The sequence below is a fragment of the Parus major genome, chromosome 3 (assembly GCF_001522545.3).
Source record: "Parus major isolate Abel chromosome 3, Parus_major1.1, whole genome shotgun sequence".
Lineage (NCBI taxonomy): Eukaryota > Metazoa > Chordata > Aves > Passeriformes > Paridae > Parus > Parus major.
In genome coordinates, this window is record NC_031770.1 from 23,849,015 (window position 1) to 23,871,189 (window position 22,175).

At 36.3% G+C, this 22,175-nt stretch overlaps 1 protein-coding gene across 2 annotated transcripts in view; it reads right to left on the reverse strand.

Moving 5' to 3' along the window:
- Window positions 1-527: 527 nt before the first annotated feature.
- Window positions 528-22,175, reverse strand: part of HAAO (3-hydroxyanthranilate 3,4-dioxygenase) — a 34,292-nt gene continuing 12,644 nt past the window's right edge. Inside the window, exons 3-10 of one of the 2 annotated variants that reach the window (XM_015623258.1) lie at window positions 21,591-21,674; window positions 19,880-19,986; window positions 17,008-17,097; window positions 16,256-16,299; window positions 4,792-4,937; window positions 3,628-3,696; window positions 2,411-2,493; window positions 528-1,798 (exon numbers count right to left, since the gene is read on the reverse strand). In XM_015623258.1, the coding sequence (XP_015478744.1) occupies window positions 1,720-1,798; window positions 2,411-2,493; window positions 3,628-3,696; window positions 4,792-4,937; window positions 16,256-16,299; window positions 17,008-17,097; window positions 19,880-19,986; window positions 21,591-21,674 (702 nt within the window). In that variant the 3' untranslated portion in view covers window positions 528-1,719. The remainder of the gene's footprint in view (window positions 1,799-2,410; window positions 2,494-3,627; window positions 3,697-4,791; window positions 4,938-16,255; window positions 16,300-17,007; window positions 17,098-19,879; window positions 19,987-21,590; window positions 21,675-22,175) is intronic. The other variant, XM_015623259.3, reaches the window with a different exon arrangement.

The window sequence follows — 22,175 nt, forward strand, 5'->3', positions numbered from 1 at the left end:
ACTATATCATGAGAGGTATCTAATCTGGAGGTTCCTTAATTTTTATTCTGGAAGTTCCATAGTTTTCAGTTTTGAGCTACTGGTTATTCTGGATGTTGTTCTACATGTTGCTGTGTTTTACTCACTTATCATTCAGTGTGAAATATGGAAATATTTCTGTAATTACTCTGTAACTGCTGGACTGAAAATAAAACACTTTGGTACCTTAATCATAGATGTTCACTTGAGCAGTCAAGTCTGAAGACACATGAACACCAAACTGTACCAATGGTAATCAGAAAAAATGACTCCCTTGTTCAAAAGGAATGATACAGCTCCTTTTTGTGTGTCACAGCTCACACCTATAACAGCCTTAAGGACTGGGTTCAATTTTTTTAATTGTTATTATTTGAATTGTCCCCCTGTTATTAGGAGGATGTAGCAGAGTTTTGCTCTGTGCTTGCCTAGAAAAGCTACTGATGTTAAATATAAGTTATATAGTAAAGCCAAGCCATCTGTCTTTCTCATGAGAAGAATGAACACTTCAATAAAACACATATGACGTCTCAGTTTAATGAGCTTTGTAGGTGATTAAACAATTATTTTTCTGAACTTAATTAGAATTAAAAAAATAAAATCAGGAAATGGTAACTTTTGGTTTCTCAAATATTTAATTGATAATACCTGCAAGTATCTAGGCAACCTGTTTTCTAATGTTGACAATGTGAAGAATAATTAAATAAAAAAAAACCCAAAAACTTTTCAGCAGAGTTCTTGGAATAAAAGCAGGAAAACGTAATTTGACATTTATTATTTCTGCAACAAATTTTATTGTTTGAAAAGAAACAGCAGTTAATAGAAACTGATTATAATAATTTTTCTGCTCTCTTATCCCCTAACATACCTCTTAAGGCTAATTTGACTTGAGAGTTCTGCTACACAGGAGCACATCCATGACCCAGGTGCTCCTGTTTAGTCCCATTGCAGTGGTATGTTCAGTGTAGTATGCACACAGCATCCAGTATGGCATGTGTGGGGTACTGCTGACCACTGTGATTGGTACTGCTGTGCTGGGTCTGGGAAACTGGGAATAACTTGTACCTGTACCAAGTGGTCTAAGTGATGCCTGGTGTTGTTGCAGGTACAGGTTCCCCCTTTTACTGATATGCCTTCCTCTCTTTCACAAAGCACTGAGATTCTCAAGCAGTGCAGCAGATAAGGCCTTTAAAAAAACCAAGCAAACTTTTAGCCAAAGATCTCAGAGGACCTCTGAACTACTGCCAATTAAAACTTCCCTACTGGAAGCTGGGCTGGGTAGCTAGGGTCCTACTGGCTTATTACAAATGACAAATCTGATACAAAGAAATAAAAACTGTTACCAAAGTAGTATCATAGTACCTGTCCCATCTCCTTTTCTACCTCTTGTGGCCGAGACTTACATTTCAAAAGCCTCTAATTTCTTGTAGATAGTATCGTGTGTTATTAGATAAGTAATCCTGCTACTTGGATATGTTGTCATTTCCTTTAGATAAAATCAAACAAACCACTAGATCTTAAAAAAAAATACTGATTATAAATTTTGCTAAAACTTAACTACTTGGGGGAAAAGCTTTAATTTTACACAGCACATTGTGTAAATCATTGTGTTAGAATATTCAAATTTCCAGGAATTTTGAATAAAAGATAATTAAGACTGATAGGTTAAAACTTGGTTATCCTCAAAGCCAACTGACACAGAAGTTATTTATAAGGCTGCTTGCGTTTTGGATCCTGAGCGATGCAGAGAGCAACACATTCCTCTTCTCTATTCCAGCAGTACCTGGAAGAATGGAAAGAGATGATGCAATGTGTATAGAGGGGAATCGCACACTCAAACAAACAAATGAAACATTGATGATATTGAAAAGGAGGAGTGGGCATTTTATCAGCTTTAGCCATGCTATATCTTCCTTTCCATTCTCTCTAGAGGCTGTTTGCCTTTATGTGTATCACGTGTCAAGGTTATGAAACAGCTGTATGCATCCTACTCCAGGAAGAGAGCTGTGTTCTTAGCCTGAACCCCAAATCTTCCTGCGCTGATGTTGATTAAGCTTGGTCTGATGCTTCAATCATCTGCTGTGAGTGCCAGTGGGTGGTTTCAGGCCATATTTTTTTTTGTCTTTTGCATGTTGCGTTTTCCTGTCAGTACTTCTCTCCTTCTTTTTTGTTTTTCTTTCTTTTATCATAAGAGGTGAGCTAGAATGAATGTCTGAATTTTCCTCCTGAAAACACTTTTGCCCCAAGAAATAACAGAGGCTATTGCAAATCCTGCATTCACAGATGCTGTGTTTCTGCACCAGTGATGCCCAACATGGTGCGGATTCAATACATAGAATTTATGTTGCTGGAAGCTGGGGAATCATGCACTGAACCACTGTTTATCTCTACTCACGTAGACTGGGCACGGACAAGCAGGCTGTCACCAGCAGAGAGAGTCAGGGTTTTGCCATCCATGGCAACAGTCGATTTGCCCTCCTGAAGGGAAAGAAGGCTTTTAATTCTTCATGTCCTGTTCCCAGCAGAAAGAAAATGCTGCACATAGGGAAATCTTTCCTACAGAAAGAACACCTCAAACCTGTTCGGTTTCACGAGGTCTAGCTACATATTCAGTTATCTTGTCTGCCTAACACTGTTAGCATCAATAAAAATATGTTTCATTGTTCATTGTTTCCCATCATAAAGCAGCAACCCATTGCCTGATTCTTGGGCTACACTGCCACCATCCCAACCTGGCAGCCTACAAGTTGGTACAGCTCCAGAAATTACAGAGAGAATCTTCTGGAGTAGTTCAAACTCCTCTTCTACTTTTCTGCTTCCTCATAGCTCTTTAAGTCTTGAAGAGCAGTTCACAAGTCAGCAGGGGGCTGACTGAAGTTGCTGAGTCCCCCCACATTGGAATAGAGTAGTTATTATCTGGTCAACCAGGGGAGCCAGGTTCTTGCCAGCCACAAGGTCTTGATTCTACAGGCTGATGTAAGCTGCAGTGTAAACAAATGTCTTTCAAGGTTATGAAATCTTTAATTAGTATTTGGTAGTGCCTGTGAATTTCAACAGAAGGGGAACTAATAGCAATATCTGCTTCCCAACTAGCCTGACTCGTGTAAGCAAAATTAGCTTTTCTTTGGGTGTCAAACATATTCTAGAAGCAAGTTGAATGAAGGACATCTGGATCACCTACAATTCTGATTTAGTATAAACAAGTTTTCAGACTTTTTTATTTGCTTATTCTACTTGATTCCAGTTTGAGTTCAGGATGAGGACAAATGTTTCAAAGCAGAACTAAGAGGTGATTTGCTTTTTCACTTGGAGGCATTCTGATATATTTACAGGATATAGCCTAGGTAGAGTGCATTAAAATTCAAACAAGGATGGATGCCAGTATCACTGTCATCAACATACATGATGAGGAAAATGGGGCTATTTTTACTGTGGCAGCACTTTACAGTTATTTTTCATTACAGTTTAAAGCTGAAAGGTGGTGCCTATTGGTGATCTCTTCTATGAGAAGGAAGGGAATCATTCCAGTTTCTGTTGCTAGAAGGCTTTACTACTGTTCAGTCTGAACTTAAACATGAACTCATCAGTTAACAAGTGTGAATTGCCACATACCAGCTGCCATATCCAGATATCTGAATTCTTTTTACTTTTCTCAGTTGTTCCTGGTCCGTAAGCTATAACCTAAGGAAAAAAAAAAAAAATAAGAAAAGTAATGGTTTAATACAAGTGACCAAAGTGTCCATATTCATCTTCCAACAGCATTTAAAACATTCTATTTTTACAGAAGAATATTCATAGAAGATGACGTTATTTTTACAGACATTAAAATTCACACTATGTTTGGTATTCTCATATTGATTCCTACTGATAAAAAGGGAACTGGTCACACCTGCCACTCCTTATGCTCCTCTGCATCCTCGCTTATCTACTCCTTCTGCCTCCTCCCACTCTCAGTTTTGCATCTATATGCTTCCTGCTTCTGTTCTTGGAACAGGCACTTCCTCCTCATGAACTCTGGGCCCTGTCAAGAGCCTGTTGAAGTAGAAAAGTTTCTTCAATTAACATTAAAAACGCTGCAGACAGGACTTCATCTTTCTCATTTTCTGCCCCCTCTGTGTTCCTCCTGACATTCCCACACTGTCACTTCGCTGTCAACTGTATTGGATTCTTTGGAGTGCGACTCCAAGTAATTCTGGGGAAGAATATGTTTTGTAAACATCACGCGTACAGCACAGATATCAAATGTTGACAGCTTCATTTACACCCAAACTAGACTGTGTTTGACTAAACAGTGAAGTGGAATGTTTTAGGGCAGCCCAGGCTCTCTGGTTGTTGTCCAGTTTTCCTTGTTTCCACTTTATGTAGATGGAGGGGGAGAAAAAAAAAAGTGTGTTTACACACTGAGATTAGACTTGGACCACAAATGCTGCTCAAAGACATAAAGAAGCTGAACATACTTGAGGAGTATTTGCATCATGCTGGTGCTTCTGATTTGGGAAATATGGGGAGAGGGACAGGGGAATGAAGGACCTGTTTTAATCCCAAAGTAAAAGAACAGAAATAAAGTTCAGGTTGATTCTGTAAATAGAAGTAATGAGCTAGAAAGTCCCTGCCCTAAGCTAATCCAATCAATGGACCAAAGATAGGTACTTCTGTAAGGGTGCATAACCTGGTCCGCTGACTATATATTGCTCCAAAATTCACTCATTCTGAACAGTAGGCAACAATTATTCATACCTTTAAAAATATCTTTTATGAGAAATTATACCCCGTTACCTCAGTTTCAAAGTTATCTCCAAACATACTCAAGGATTTCTTTTGTTTTATTTCACCACGATGATCATTTAACCAGCTTGAGAAGGAAAATGGCTCCATAACAGAAGTGGAATTCAGTGGGAAAGGTGTTTCTTTCAGGAGTTCATCTGTAAGCAAGGCAGAGGGTTATCAGTGGTACTTGCTCCCCTTTGTTTTTGCAAACATTTTAATTGAGGGATCAATTTACAGACATTGTCTAGTCAATAGTCAGTTGTAACAGTAAGAAGTAGTGCTATGATCATTATCAGGACTTTCTGAGATTTCAAGATACATGTTATTTATGTGTCTTTATGGAGTGACTTCAAAGATGTTGTCAGAACTGCGTATTCAAACAGTATGCAATACACTACCTAGTTCTTCCTGGCATAGTCCTCATTCTCTTTCAGACTAGCTTTTGTACTGGTAAAATATGTTGTATCATCTCTGAGCCTTTGCTCATATCATATCCCTCTAAAAATGGACTTAGGCATTTAGAATAAGCTTATTCTACATTTTAGAAAAAAAGAAAGCTTTATGTTTTATAGAAAGCTTTTATGTTTCTTCTCTCTTATGTGTCCCCTGATTTTAAATACAATAGCCACAGTAAACCAAACAGATTAGTACAGCCTAAAATTTAAGACAATGTAATTTTTGTGGTGTTCTTGGAGCTGTAGTGGGATTTAATTTCCAGATATTCGTCTTCCTAAATTATTTGATATAAAATAGCTGGAGGACTAATTGCAGTATCAGTATAGCTGGCAAAATTCAAGCTTCATGCTGCATGTTGCTGGTATATGAAATGAGCTTTAGTTACTTACCAGCTCACAGTGAAGTGCAGAGACAGAGCAATTGCCTTGGTGATTCTAAGTAGTTTTTTCTGAGAGGCCATGGGGGATCACTCATTGGGTAACTTTAAGCAGTAAGGCCAACCAGTTGCTGGAAAAACTCCCTGGATGGTTTGCTCCCAAATGTATTGTGGTAATAAACTCACAGCCAAATCTTAGTCTTGGTGCTAGTAATAGAACAGCTCCTTTTTAAGTATTAGTATCAGTGTATTCATTATGGAATATTCTTTTAGTTCTGTTCCAATGCTGAATTTCACTGCTCTGCAGTGTTTTGAATGTATCATTTCAGCTTTTCATTAAAGACCATTTTGTACACAGACTTTAAACACTATCTGAGAGGGTCAGTGCATGCAAGGGATAGCATGTACTAAAGATGCTGTTGCCATTCATGGGACCCCAGTAAAAACACCCATCTCCACATAATCTGAGTGTGATCCTACCCCTGCTGTTGTGGAGACAAAATTTTGCTATTCAAATTTCTTCTCCATTATATTGGGAGGTTTGACCTGATAACCCACTGTGGTCCCTTCCAACCTCACCCATGCTGTGATTTTGAGATATTAAAATAATTATTTTTTTTTAAATAATTTCTTTTGGCAATGCCTCTTTCAGGAAATTCTGAAAGTAATCTGAAGAAATCTGCAGCAAAACAATAATTTTTTTATTTGAAAGCTTTTTTCTTCAGCTTTCTTTTTTTTAAAAAAAACTTCCCACTTTTACATCATTTAACTCAAATATTTAAAACCACTTTTACTTAAAAGCAAACTCCTCCAGAGAAACTAAGCAGCACCAAAGGGGGAAAAAAAAAGTCTTTATGTTAGATTTATTTTGTTTTGAACTTGTAAGTGTTAGCAAGATCTAGTCTTGAACATTTTACATTTTATTGTCTGGTAACACTAAAATGCAGTGTTAAGGTATTTGGTGATTTAGTTTTGATGCTTCATTTTTCTCACTGCAATATGACTGGTTGGGGTTTTTTTCCTTAATTTTCACAGGTTCATCAAACATCCCTTGGAGGTAATTAGGAACACATACACACTTTGTCCTTAAATTATGGATATGTGCAAATGAGGTTGCAGCAGAAAATTGCTTTCTTGACTAGGGACTGATATAAAACAAAGGCCTAAAATATTATTATATGTGTTCACACAAAGCAGAGGAGGAAAAAGAAAATTTATCAGAAATTTTATGAGAACGTACTCAGTGCAACGGGTGTTCCAAAAGATGTTAAAATATTTTGTTCTATTAATAGCTGAAATCTTTACCGGTTGTTTTTGTTTTATGTTTTTTTTTTCAGAATAAAACTCATCATTTGAAATCAGAAAAGTTTCTTGTAGCTTTAAAACACAAGAAAGTTACCCATTGATAGAGCTTTCTACTAAAATACATGTCCTAGCTGAGAGAGAGATGTGGGTTTTTGGTGGTGGGCTGTTTGTTTGTTTGCTTTTAAAAAAACAAAAAGCGTATGGAACCTGGTAGGATAAGAGACAAGTACTGATATATCAATGCGTACTGAAATTCTGTGAGTATCCTGCTCAACTTGGGGAATATTTCTTCTCCACAGTTTAAGAATTCCAGCATCAAGCTGACAAGTTCAGATTTTATATGCTGGAGAATGAATAGAAAAAATCCAAGTCTCAAGGATGGGCACTGTGGTGTTTTAGGCAAGGAGAATTATGAATGTTCCCCATGAGCTGCAAGGAATTTGGGGTAAAAAAGAAAGCCTGAGTACTTGTTTGTATTTTGATCAAGGAGCAACACAAATCTAACAATAAGAAGTCTAAGTTTGTTGTTTAACATCTGTCTCTTTTCCATAATTTTGCTATTTTCCTCTTTCTGCTGATTTCTGACTCCAGTTGCCCTGATCAACTGGGATAGCACACATGGGACAAAAGCACAGAGTGGCCTGTGCCTACTCAGCCCCAGTGTAAAGTGTAATACATCCTGTATTATAATATTGTAATACAGTGCATTCACTGTGGTGCACTGTCCCTTCCTGCTTTGATAAACAGCCACTATCTAACAGTTTAATTTACTTTCAAGTAAAGGTGGAGTTTTCTTTATTTAGACTTTAAGTTCCTCAGTGTAAGAGTTGGGTTTTTTTTTTGACACTTGTCTTATCAGCAGGCCTTAGCCTGTGGTGAGGTTTTGGCTTAATATTGCTTTTGATGTTAATGGCACAAGTGCCATTAACATCAGTGGCAGCATAATGGCCTTTGAAAACTGTGCCTGCATGGAATTAACCTTTTAGTGTGACCCAGTACGGCGATTTGATTATCTGTTACTGCAGAATAAATGAGAGAGCACTGTGGTGATGAGGTACATGACAGATGTGTGACATTATCAGTTGACTACTTGACTGAGTCCTTATTTAACCCTGCTGCTGATCCCTTGCATAATGCTAAAAGCTGTAGGTGTCCTAATGCTTGTGAGCTTGAACTAATGAGCTACAATGAAGAGGATCCAATCTCTTGCAGTTCCACACATATTGGAGTTGAAGCCTGGTGCTTCTAAAGGAACAGAGTATTTCTAATCAGGCTAATGGCTTATATTTAGATATTGTTGCATATATTTCTGTTTAATATGTACATTTGCTTTCAACAGTATCCGAGGAAGTGCAAGCCTGTGTTTCTGGAGCTCTGTTCTAGCAATACTGTGAGACAAGGGGACGACATGTTTAATGATGGAAAAGGTAAAAATATGCCAGCAAAATGCAAGAAAATGGCACTTCTAAGCTAGTCAGCTAATAGTCTTGTTTAGGTTTTTCCAAGTAATATAACACTAAGTGGAACATCAAATCTAATATTTTCTTACATTTTCAGACATCCATTTAAAGGTTCAATACTAATATCCAGTTCTGCAGATCATTACTATTAAAAATTTATATCACAGCAACGTGTTCTTTATGGAAGTATAGCTTTTTTCAAGTTTTAATTACAATGTGATGATATCATGTTAAGCTGAAAAATACGTTGTGTTTACTGAATGAGCTTGTAAATATTTAGAAAAGGAAATTACAGGTTTTAGAGGAAGTTGACTTCAGTTAAAAAATACTGAACTGTACTGAGGCTGAGAATATTAAACTGGAGAGAACAGCGTGTGAGAAAAGAGCAAGTTGAATGTACAGGTGTTGTTACAGCCTCAACAGAGACCATCTAAAGAAGAGTTTGAGCTTGCTGGGAGTACTGTGCTTCTGATGCAATAAAGACAACAGGCAAAGAAGATTGACACTGACCTACCAGGTATATTTGCTTAATCCACATGTTACCTGGAAGGCCCACCTCCCCTTCCCTGGTGATGCCCATAAGCTTTTTTGCCAAGAAATCAAACCATCTCATTCTCTTGAGCCCTACTATCCCCAAGCTATTCCCATAGCTCTTGTTTCTTCAAGATTTGTTCAAAGGAAAAGAGCAATAAAGCACTTGAAATATACCAAAATAAGGTCAACTGATTGCATGTTGGCTTTATGAAAAAGGATGTCTTTCAGTGATGTGTCACCCTTCACTTGGAGACAGCACATTCAAGATGGAACAAGGTTCAAATCTTTAAATCCCCATATACTCTTACTTACTATCCCATCATCCTGAGCTGCTGTGCTGCTTCAGAAACAGTCTGTCCTACATGCTGTGGCCCCATCTCCATGCAAGGATATGACACAGTCCATTACAAATGGTGTCTCCCTCTATAACAGCAGATGACATCATTCAAAGCGGAGTGATTCAATTCTCTTTTTTTTTTTTTTCATCCTTTAACTGATTGTGAAATGGTCCAGACAAGGGATAAAGAGCTCCTGAATTATTTTTAAATTATTTATTCATTTATTTCTGTACACTTTCTAATCATAATTTCCATGTCTTCAATACTATATCATAATTAATAATTCCAATGATAGAGTTTTGCAGCATTTCAAATTTAATTGCCAATATCAGCAATAAAACATTCCCTAGGATGTTCTTCCCATATGTGCCTACCTAATTTCAAAGCAAAAGTCTGTTTTATTCTCCAAGTGAACAGAAATAACAGTCAATGAGACCAGTGGGATTTTAATACCTCTGCAAATAAAACTGATAAAATGAAGGATATAATTTCAGGCATCTGTGTTTGAAAGAACAAGTAGTTAGCCCAGTCCATATAAAAATCCAGAGTGAAAGCACTGAGAATGAGCGATTACTTTGAGGGCTGTTGTTTCATTTCCCTATTTTGGAATATAGATGCAGAAGCCTTTAGTTGAAAATACAGCACTCACTTTGTGCAATCATATATTTCCCTGTGTAACTGTATTTTTTTTTTTTGTAGCATGCCCTGAGAATTGGCATGACTGTTAATTTATGACTTGTCCGTGTAATTATTTCTATGCACATTTTTCTTTGTGTCATTAAATCTCTGCTAAAAACTGAACAACCATTTTTTTTCCTAATTGCAACCAAGAAGTTTGATGAGGAAAACTTTGAAAAATATTTTTGCAATTAAATACAGCTTTTTCAAAAGAAGATATCATCAGCCAGAAGGAAAGGAATAAATTAAACCAAAAAAAGTCACTATTTAGGGCATAATTATTTTTAAAGGTTTTTCAACACCTAGCTAGCTTATTTTAATTAATAATGAAAAACTCTATTGAGAAATGCAGTGCACTTCTCCAATCCCAAAATAAAGAATCTTAATTCTGTTTCTGAATCTGCCTTTTATAACTTGGGACATTTCATTAATCCTCTTTGTATGTAGCTTCAGTTTCCATAGAATAAGAATAGGATATTTCATTATAACAAAAGTTGAGACCCTGCTCTATTGGTGAGACAAGGATTTTTAGAGCATATGTGAGTTATTACCACTAAATAGCCTTAGAAACACTAGTGAAAATGTCAGATGAACTCCATTAGTGAGTTTTCTGTTTCAGATGTTGCTGTCTGGGGAGCATTTAAGAGTGTAAGGAAGAAAGAAGCTACTTTATTAGAGAGGACATACCTGCTGTGAAACTGCTGAGCTTTATAACTCTTAAATATTTCTTATTTTTTTTCACAGAAGTCTGAACAGAAAGGAAAAGATGTCTATATGGTATTTCTTCCTATTTCCCTGATAGGTTTATTATGTACATTATGCACTAGGTATATATAGGTCAGTAATGGCTTGGTTCATATGGTGAAGCATTAGGGGAGTTCCCAGAGCCTACAGTTTGTGTTCTGCCCCTCTATGAGGAGACTCACTTGAGAATACTGTGGGAGAAGCAGATTTCTCCCTGAAGACTTTCTTGGGAGGTTTTTATGTGTTGTCTTCAGCAGCTCTGGGAGCCTGATGAACCTTTTGGCTCCAGAGAATGTGCAGCCTGCAGTCCTGGGTCTTGGATGATACATTGTAGTTTGGAATCAAAAAAACTCTGTGGAAGTTTGCATATGGAAAATCATAGCAGCTCTACTCCAGACGTTGTAATCCTACTTTATTTCTGCATTAAATATTGCTGACTTATGTTGGTCTGCCTGAAATTAATTTTCATTATGAGCTCTTTACTCATTAGGGCTTGGTGTAAAGTAGAAAGCATTTAAATATGAGAGGAGGGGAAATGAAACCAGTGAGAGGAAACATGTTTATAAGAACTGAAGGATTATATTATATGGCTCTATCCCTTTCTTCCACCTACACATCCTTTGCAGTTTAGGTGCTGTTTCAGGAGAGATATAAACATGACTTGGAAGTTACTTAAAGGTCCTACATATGACAGGCTAAAGTGGAGTTTATATGGTCATTGTCAGAAGAGAGCAATGAGGATGATACAGAAGATTCATGTTGTTGATAAAAGTTACGGAGATGATGTTGTGGGGAGCTGTACCATTTTGATGGGTCTAGAGAGTTTAAAATTATTAAGTCTCTGTATTGGTTAGTCCTTAATTGGATAATCCTTAACAGCTGAATGCTCATATACTGTTGTGTTTTTTTTAAATACAAGTACTCAGAGCAGAAAGAAATGCCATGTTATAGAAGAGAAGGAATAATCCATTTAGGTGTGTTGGAAGTCCTTCAAGATGAGAGTAAGGAGAATCAAAAAGTCAATTTTCTAAACAGATACATAGCAAATAAAACTTACGTTCAAAATTAGCATTCTTATTTGAAAAGAAACCCACAGAGACAGTATCTTCAGAATTATTTCAATGTACTTAAAACAGAAAGGCACAAATATTTATAGTTATTTTAAGTTCAAAAGCATGGCCTTGTATTTGCCCTAATGTAAATGCAGACAGAAGATTTTCCTCCATGTTTTTAGTTTTCTGAAGTAGTTTTACTTGAATTAACATTGCTCACTAGCCAGTTAACTGAAAAGAAGAAAAAAATAGAAGAATAAAGATCTGCTTGTTTTTATATATCAGTGAAACAAGACTGAGCAGCAAATACTGTCTATGGAAGTTCACTGGGTTAGCTATAGAGGATGACCATACAGAAGCTGATTTTTATAGTGCTGAGCTTATCCTTATAACTTCTTTAATAGCACTGCTGAGACCACAAAACATTTACAAAGCATGCCCTAGGCTCCATGGTAACCCCTACACCACTGACAGAAGAAACTACCTAATTTTTTGTGCTCATTCAATTCCTTAGGTTTTGTTTGCTCTGAATCACAAACATAAAATTGCACTGTGTTCTAACTATGCTAACTAGATTCTTAATCTAGACTGTAAATCATCCTAGATACACTGAAAAATCAATGAAAATTTTCCTAGTGAAAGCACTACGGGACTGGATTTTCTATTAAATATCTGTATGTTCACTCACAATAAACCTTGTTTGGGAAATTAACTTTCATTGACAATAAGAAGTAGATTAGTTTGGAAAAACAAAAACCTGACATTCTACATACAACATTAATGTTCATGAGGTTCATTTCAAACACACCTAACTAAGGAAAAAATTCTTGCAGTTTTTTTCCCATCAAATTACTCTTAAAAAAATCTGGATTATTTCAGGCATGGCAGGAAAAGCTTTTGAGCTTCTGGTTACTTCTGCAAAGAATATTTAGCCATCACTGTTTATCAGAACTGAGATTTCTCTGTCTGAACTGTCGCTTGTCCTCTTGACTATAGAAGTGGGATGAAATAGATACGTTGGGATAATCTTGCTCTCAGGCTGATTCAGCTGAAGTAGAAAGTGTTGTTTTGATAACTATGATTCCTCGTGTCAAAAAATATGAAAAGTAACCCAAACCAACCCATCTTGAGAGTTTCCTGCATAGCCTGTATTCTAAATACACTCTTTTTGATTAAAAACGAGAGAATATTCTCAGACTTTTTTTCTGCACATGGAAACAAAAGAGTCTAGTAATAAAATACAAAACATTTCCAGAGAGGATGCCTCAAGTAAGGATTGTATACAATATGTATTTGTGATTATGCTTTTCCTGGTGGTATTTGAGTCCCTCTTCTGCTGTGTCTTCATATATTCTGATTGCCCTACTTTCAGAGGGACTATTGGCTAAGCCAGAAACCACAAATAAATCAATAAAAGGTCTGGATTTAAGTTTTTTTTGTTTGTTTATTTGTAGTTTTGTTTTGTTGTTGTTGTTTTTGTTTGTTTATTTATGGGTTTTTTTTGTTTCTTTGTTTGGGTTTGGTGGTTTTTTTATGTGGTGTTTTTTCTAAAGCCATCGGCGCTTGATTGATTCCATTTACAGCCTTCCTCTATGAGTGAGCTGCAATCAAGGATTTCTTTGAAGATGTTTTTCCTCAATTTTATTTCATTTCTCTCTAGGAAGGTAAGGTACTAGTTCAGGCTTATGTAGAGAGGAACCTGAGAGTGCTTCAGCTGGCACTTTTAAATTGAGGTTATTCTGGATTTTCAGAAGTGAAACTGAAAAAAAAAAAGGCTGAAACTCCATCCTCTGCATAAGCCAGCTCAAACAGTGCTGAGGTATGTATTGAGAGAAACATCATGGCAACTGGTGGTAGCTTGTTGTATGTTATAAATGTCATGCTGGTTGTGGAACTCTACTTCTTAAAAGAAAAAAATAATAAAAGAAAGAAAAGAGAGCTGCTGAGGGAATAAATCTGAAGCATTATTTTTATATCAGCTGGGTATGCCTTCAGAGTAAACATATTACCAGCTTACTTCTATCTCAGTTAAACTGTTAGGGGTTTTTTTTATCACTGTCAGTCTCACTGACAATTACAGGAGCTATAAACTAAAACTTTTGTAACTAAAAATATGGGGTATCTTCCTCATACATAAGCTATCTTGGACATTGGGCTAGCTACTGTGCACAAAACCTGAAAATTGGAAAAAGGCAGCTGTTCCCCAGGCTGAAAACTTGCCAGGCAAATTACAAGAAAAGAGCTTCTGTACTGGATTTATCAATAACAGTTTCTCAGAATTACTTGTTTAAAAAAAAAGGTGTCAGGATACATTGTAGCTTCTGATTGATTGTCAGGTTTGTTCTTTAGCTCTAATCTTCTGCAAAATATTAACAATATAAATTTTTTATGTTATTTTGTTTCTGCCCTGATATTATTAATTTGTTACTGACATTAAAACTCTTAGCCTGGTGAGGGATGCTTATTGGAAACCACTGTACTGAACAAGGATTCTATGTGTGATACGGTATTTTTTTTATTACAGCAACATCTAGAGGCTTCATCTGAAATTTTATTTCCTCTGCTAAACACTGTATGAACACACAGTAAGGCAGTGCCTGTGGTACCTAGCCCTCACACATTCCATGCAAAAAAAAACCAAACAAACCAAACCACCAACACCCAAACAGGTGACATGCTCAGACTAAAACAGATTTTGATAGTACATAGAAATCAAAGCAAGATCTTGGAGACCACCCCATTTTATTTATAAGAAACATGGAGCCTTTCCCTGAGAATCACATTCCCCAGTCAGACAAAGAACCAATACCTCAAGCTGGTTCAGCAACAAAGTTTTCAGGCAGAGTTTCTGACTGCTTTACCATTTTCTAATTGCAAGGGCTTTAAGGTTTCTATCACATACAGAAGACTTTTAACTTCACATTGGTGACAATGTTTTAGTTAACTATTTTTAAGAACTTTGATGTTCATGCAAAAAAAAAGTTTAACCCAATTTTAGGATTTGAGTAAGAGCTTTGTTCTGTTATTGACTGAGATGTCAGACAGTGACTTTTTTTTATGGTGACTATCAAAGTGAGAAATGGGATAGATGTAGAAATAATGTTCCACTGGAACTTATGTCTCTCTTAGAGTAATTCATAACAATCATCTTAAGATATTTAGGAATACATGTGGAGATGAAGGACAGCTGGTTCCAAGAACCTTTTAGAGAGGGGAAACTAAAATTTCTCTTGGCACAAGATCTATGGAATTCAGGTTTTGAGTGTAACTGGGGCATGACATTCAAGTTGGTCATAAAGTCAAGCATAGCAGAACTGGGTGCAGTGCACCTGAGCCATACATACATTTCTTTGTTGGTGCAGGAAGTCTCTCAGTTGCCAGCACAGATGAGACAGCAGAGAGATTTGAAAGAACAAACCTAGCTGAGCAGTGGGATTGACTGAAAAGGTTGGTGTTTGGCTAACTGGTGTAGGAACTTTCTAGAAATGAATCTCAGGCTGTCCTGTAGATTACACAGGAAGCTTCTGCTCTTATGATTATTTTCCATGTGTCATTTAAGAACTTGGTAATGTCATGGAGACTTTCCAGGTAGTTCTTCCAGCAGGACTGATCAGGTTGTACCTAAATAAAGCACTTCCAAATAGTCTATGGAGCCTGTTCCTGCAGGTGCAGAAATGGTTGTATAGTGTGGTCTTTTGTACATCATTCAGATGTAAGGGTGGTATTTTGGGCATAGTTTCTGTTAATTAATAGTAGTGGATCATGCACATGCTGGGTGCTCATGTAAAGCTGTGGGCCAGCAGGACTGTAAGATTTCAGCAAAACAATTTCCCACTGCAGGTGCTGTTGCAATATCCTTGCAATTGAGGCTTTTGTTGCCATGCAGAATGCAAGCATCATGTATGAGAGATCTGGATCCTAAAGCCAAAACTAATAATTTTGCTTTCTAGAAGTAACTTTCTCTGTTCTATGTCTCTTTACAATAAATTCAAATGGAGTTACTACTGGAGTATCTGTTCCAGTGTGGAATTTGCAACCACTATCCACAACAGAGACAAAATAAAAAATGTGGCAAGACAGCATGGAAATAAAATGTTAAACAGACTCTACAGGAACCAAAATTATCTGGCTTAATCTAGCTTTCCCAAGAGTAGATCACAGAATATAGTTATAAGTAAAGGAGTACAAGTAGGTATAAAATGTATTCATTTTAATTGCAAAAATCTCATTATGGGCTGTCAGAAGTGAAATTTTGTTAGTATAAGACTTGAAAGGAAAGGAAGGATAGAGATACTAGTGTTTCAAACCAGTATAGTTACCTGATAGGTGGTTATGATGGCATCACATGACCAAACAAGATGCTGTTGGTAATCAAATATATAGAATTTCCTTGCAGTAATGAAAGGAATTACTTCCCAAAGTAACTTTAATTTACACAACCAGAAGGAAAAACAAATATATATTTTATGTGGTGAGAATCATTGCTCTTCAATCAGAAATTTTACTAATTCTGAAATTAATTTGTATTACCTGGGTTTGGTTTTCCAGTTTTATATTGCCTTGAATTGAAAAACCTGGAATAATGAACATTTAAACAGAAGTAAAAAAGTTATGTTCTGTAGGTTAACAAAGACTAGGCAGCAATACTGGCCAGTAAGTTTTGTGCAGATAATGGATATGCCAAATCCTCGGCTACTATCACATTTATGCAAGACTATAACTATTTTATGGACAGAGGATTTGTCTCAAAATCCTACAAGATGAATGTGACTAAACAGTTCCCTTGTTCGACTGCAGTAACCATTTAATAAACTGATTGATTAATGACATTCACATGTTTCCTAGAAAGTAGCTCTCTACCAAATTTGCCACAATCCTAATCATGCATAAATAATATGAATTAAAAGTACTTGCATTAAAGCAGGAGTGAAAGAAGCCTTAAAGCAGTTCAGTGCTTTACTTTGATAACCTAATATTAATCAGTGTTAATTTTTCACTTAATTCTTTTTGCTCTTAGAAGCGGTGTGCTGCAAAGTTTACTGGTTCGAAGAAGTGTGCTCCAGATGGATGTGTGAAATACTTGATTTCTCATTTTTTTTAAATCTGATTTGATAAATTTGGGGCATGCAAGGCATGATTAAAAATTTATAGAGCGGCAATTAACTTTTTAGAAGTCTATGCAAATGCAGCATAATTAGCAAATTAATGACATAAGACACAGATTGACAAAGATCTACAATATGATTTCAATTTTTTTAAAATTTACAAAGGAAAAAGCTTACTCTTGAATTATTGGTATAAGTTGAGTGCCAAGATCTTCACAGTGAAACCATTTTTCAAAGAGGACATTAGTTGATTCTCCAACATAATATCTGATAAAGTAAACACATTAGTCAATCCTTTTATTAACTAACTGGTCAGGCAGTTTCAGTCTTTTGAAGAAAACAGATACTAGATTTGTGTAAGAGCAACTTATTGTCAAGCCTGGTGTACTTCATTCTGTGGAATGGTTATTTGGGTAAGCTCTCTGTTTCCCTGGTTAGGTGACTTGGTGGGTGAGACGTTCAAATTTCTGTGGAGTGACTTGTAGTTCTGTTGATCAACCACAAATAAATCACCAAATTCCTTCAGCAACCTTTCCCAATTTCATCCTGGAAGTGATTGCTGCCATAATCTCTTGGGACCAATAGCTTTCACCTTGAATGTAGTAGTGCAAAAAGACTGGACCCAAATTACCATTTCCAGTAACTGCTTCCCTCCATCTATGATATAAATACCCATACTTGACAGAATCAGCTTGCTTAATGCCCATGCATGGGCTGATGAGAAAACAAGGTGGCTTATGGACTTGTTTGTGAAAAATAGGTGGTTTCCATCTACACAGTTTTGGGAAGTGTTTGAGTCATCCCTCTGAAAAGGAATTTAGTGCTTCACTTGTGTTAATTTTTTGTCTTAACAAATAAATAAATAAATTTTGGTGAGGTCAGCAAGTCAAGGTTGCTGTATGGAATTAATCTATGGAATGGCAAATACAGAATTTACACTCAGATTTTTGAAAGACTGCATGGACTGACAAGGAATGATGCTCCAGTCCTGTCACTCATATTGTCAATGTCTTTAAAAAGGTCCCACATGCCTTTAAGGTTAAAGTTACTGGAATGTGTACCTGAAGAGGAAAGCTAAAGTTATGTAATTATCCTGTGCATATCTGTGTGTTCATGTCTGTCTCATGTATCTATACACATATTTTTCAGAAATTTTCTAAGAGCTCCTCAAGTTTTGCAAAAAGAGGATACATTGAAGAGAGTAACAGTATCTATATCTCCAATATAGGAAAAGTTGGGATGCCAGCACAAATTCTGAACACAGAAAATCTACAGAGAAGGGAGATGCTAAAAATGTATCTTGTTTGGTAAAAATAAAGTATCCAACAATATGACTAACATCAAAATTATTTGGTTTCATACTTATTTGCCATAGAATTAACATTAGCTAGATCATTTTTCTCACAGCACAAGACATGTAATCATTACTTAGACTGGAACACTGGGGCAGGCTACTTATTCTTTGCTTGCGCAGTAATCAGCACACTCGGGGCTCTGATTTATCACTAAGGTTTGTAGACATGATAAATAATGGAACAGTAACACAGTATTAGACCTTGAGTCAGCATACTTCAAAGTGCATTATGATTTCCTCTTGTGAGTCTTTGCTGCAGGTGGCTGGTATTGAAAAAAGTATGAGAACATTAGAGGTTCTAATGTTCTAGTTGTAAATTCCTCTCTCTCCCAGGAGCACATAGAGGGAATGTAGGTTCAAAAGCATGACAAGATTGTTCACTTCCAAAACTTCAAGTGTCTTTATTCACCACATCAGTGTGAAAACAAGGTCAATAAAAACCTGTGATTTATTTTCAGGCTTCTGATTAGATATTTTGAATTGAGGATGTGCTAATTTCCACTCACAAGCTATAAGGTAGCTTTTAGTTTAGCTTCTCCACATGAGCATGCCTATATTGGAGTGCAAATCTCTAGATCAGCCTGGATCCCCAAAAAAGCTTTCAACATTTCCCTCTCTCATACCATTCACAGACTTCACATGGTAGGTTGTTTTATTTTACTTAAAGTTTACTTTACTTTACTATTTTTTTTTTTTTTGCATTAATAATAAATATTTTAATCTAAACCACAGGCCAATTTTTTCTAGTTCAAAGTATCTTTTAGATAATGTAAGTCCACACAATCTACAGATCTGCAATGAAAGGATAAAAAGAAACAAGTGCATAGGTAAATAATACTTTAAATGAGCTGGACTTGTTTTTATCTTGGAATTTAATCATGTGGATTTCTTTTCTTGAATGGTCCCTTTCTTAGTTTCTCTCTGTAGCCTTTTTTCTTAGAATGAAAAATTATGTCTTTCTAGCTCTGCATACTTGCAGTCTTCTTGCTGTGACACTACCCATGCAATGGATTATATGAACAGCTATAAATTCTGCTTGGTCTGTCATCTCTGGTAAATACCAAGGCAGCGTTTCTAGCCTGGCTAATGTTATACTGTTGTGACTTTTCCTCTTAGACTTGTGAATTCTGTATGGACACAAGACAAAGACAAGTCCTGCTCCCTCTAGAATGCAAAGCAAACCATTCACTTACATGAAGATGTTTTTCTCAGAAGGCAACAAAACCTAGACAGAGGTGTGTACAATGTAGAAGGACTAGCGGTGAGAAAATTGACTTTTGTTTCCAGCTTCCCACACACTTGACAAGAAAGCAACTCTTGATATTTTTGCTTTCAGTGCTTACAGAGGAATTAATATTCTGCCTGCCAGAACTGATAAAAAAACCTTTTTTCTTTCGGTTGTTAGAGAGCTCTGAGTTCTTTTTTAAAACTTAAGGCAGTAACAGTAGGTTGTACATAAGTAGATTTCTGTAACCATAACATGTATTTAATAAATTTCAATATTGTTTAACTAAAGAAAATGCTAAATGACATCTCTATTTATGTGTGTATATATAAATAGATGTGTGGATAGAATTAGCATAAAATTGCCAGGATGAATATGATAAATTATCAGGAAATTAAAACACAGCATTGATATGAGAAATTAGTTTATATTTTGAATTCTAACAGATTAGTCAATAGTTTATACTTCACCTTAGCCCATCAATTTCTGTTTTTAATCTTTCCCTCTCAACCACAAGACCCACAGTGTTTTCGTATCGCTGAGGAGAATGAGGTATCCTGGCAGGTAGCAGGAACATCTGTTAAAAATATCAGAAAGCATCAGTGTCAGGAAGTCTTTGTTTTTTGCATTATTTACCTGCCCCTCAACCAGCAAAATCTTCTTCTCCTTGCCCAACTTCTCCCCTACTCTTTGTTGATCCCATGTTGCTCCTGTGCAGCTGCACCCACTGTGGTAGTCGCAGCCTGCAAAGAGTTTCCTGCTTTCTCTGTGAATGATGACATAGTGACTGCAATCAGCACTGCCTTGATGGCAGTGAAATTCTCTCCTCCTGGTTTGATCATCATTGCTAGACACAACTGAAATGAAAATCTAACCAATTACTCCTCTGAAATTTATAAACTTATTGCAATTTCAGAGTAACTGGAATGGAAATAAAAACCCATTTTTTTGTCAGCTCAATAAAATGCCTGAACTAATCAGCCACATGTATCCTCCCAACAGAATGAGCACCTTTGATTGCATGATGAGGAATGCTATTCTCTCCAGAAATAATTAACAAATATGAGGGGCTATTTACTCATGCAAGTGACAAAGCGAAAAGGCAACATCTGCTTAATTGAAGTCTATTTCTGAAGCCTGAGAATAAACCCTTTCCAAGCAGCTACCTCTGTAGCAAGTTGGTAAGCCTGTATTCTTCACCAGTACAGATGTTTTTGCTAAGGTTGGGTAGTCATTACAGTCTCTCTGTCTACAAAACACAGCTAATGACAGTGCTTCAGCAGTACTAGTTCAGTCTTTCCACCAAGTATTGTGTGCTGCTTTTCATCAGTGCTTCTCTTACATGCCGAGATCTCAGCTGGGTGTGCTCCTTCAGTATGAAGTGTAATACCAGAACCTCATAGCTAGAAAACGTTGTTGTTTCGTCATTGAAAAAGCTGCAATGCTTTCAAGGACATTAGCTATTGGGTTTAAGACATCTTCCATTTTAAAGGCTGTCTCCACTAGACCTAATAATCCTTTTAAAGACTCAAGTGCAGGCCAAACTTGTGTCAATAACCACGAGTGGCAGTTGTTGTACATCTTACTCATACTAACAACCAGAATCTATTCATGCTCTCAGTAAAAGCACTACAATCTATGCTTTAGCAAGTGTACTAGTATAAAGAAAAATTGGATACATTTTATTCATGAACGGCTCTCTTAAAGCTGTCCTACTGTGATAGTTGGAAAGACAAGCTGTGAGGACTAAAGAAGGCCAAATATATATGAATAATTTAAATTCCTCAGTTTAGGCAGTTACTTTATGGTGTGTGTGTGGGGGAGAGTGGTGTGTACCTGGCAAGGTGTAAATAAAAGACTGATCCAATGGAATTCACACGGCAGATCTCATGCAAGGCACGAGAACAAGAACTCTCTGTAAGGTCTTGACTATCTGAGTAAGTACCCCAGATGTTCAGAGACATTTTTATCTATTATTGAAACAGTCAAATGTTGAACACAGTTTATTGTAGTTTCCTATTATTTACTTGAAATTTTCTATACTCCATTCAAGCTTTTTTTTCTAATCAATCCTGATGCCACCTCTTGCACAAAAGGGATAAATTGGTTTCTAAATAACACATAAAGCATTCATTTAACATACTTATGTACAACTATAACAGAAAAACAATCTTGTTTTACCTCCCCTTCTCGGATGACAACATCTTTTTGTTTCCCATTTTCAATTATCTTCAAACACATATCCCCTTGAACCTGGTAAAAAAGCTGAAGAAATAAGAAAATAGCATTAAGGCAGGTACTCCAAAACATGCTGTACTTTATATCCTCTATATGAAGAATACTTGTATAAATACATTCAATTTGCTGTTGCAAGAATTTTCAGATTTTTTCTGACAATAACAGGCTTCTAAAATCTGTTGATTTAAAAAGTGTTACAGAATATGTATTATTTCTACTATCTTACTAAGAATTAAAAATCTATCCAAGAGGTCTGTAACTGCATATAGATCTATCCCCTGGACCTCCTGAATTCCATTGTCCTGGTTTTACCACTGGAATTACTTTTTGGAGGCCTAAACATTACTGTTCAAGCATACATTAATTACATGATATAGAAAGCTTCATTTCAGATGCAGCAGGGTCTTTAATCAATCAAATTAAATGTCATTTTTCCAAATAAGCTCCAAACATGCACACACAATTTTTCTCCTGTACTTTTTCAATTTTTCAATGGCACTTTCTCATTTGGGAATAATTGCTCATTTG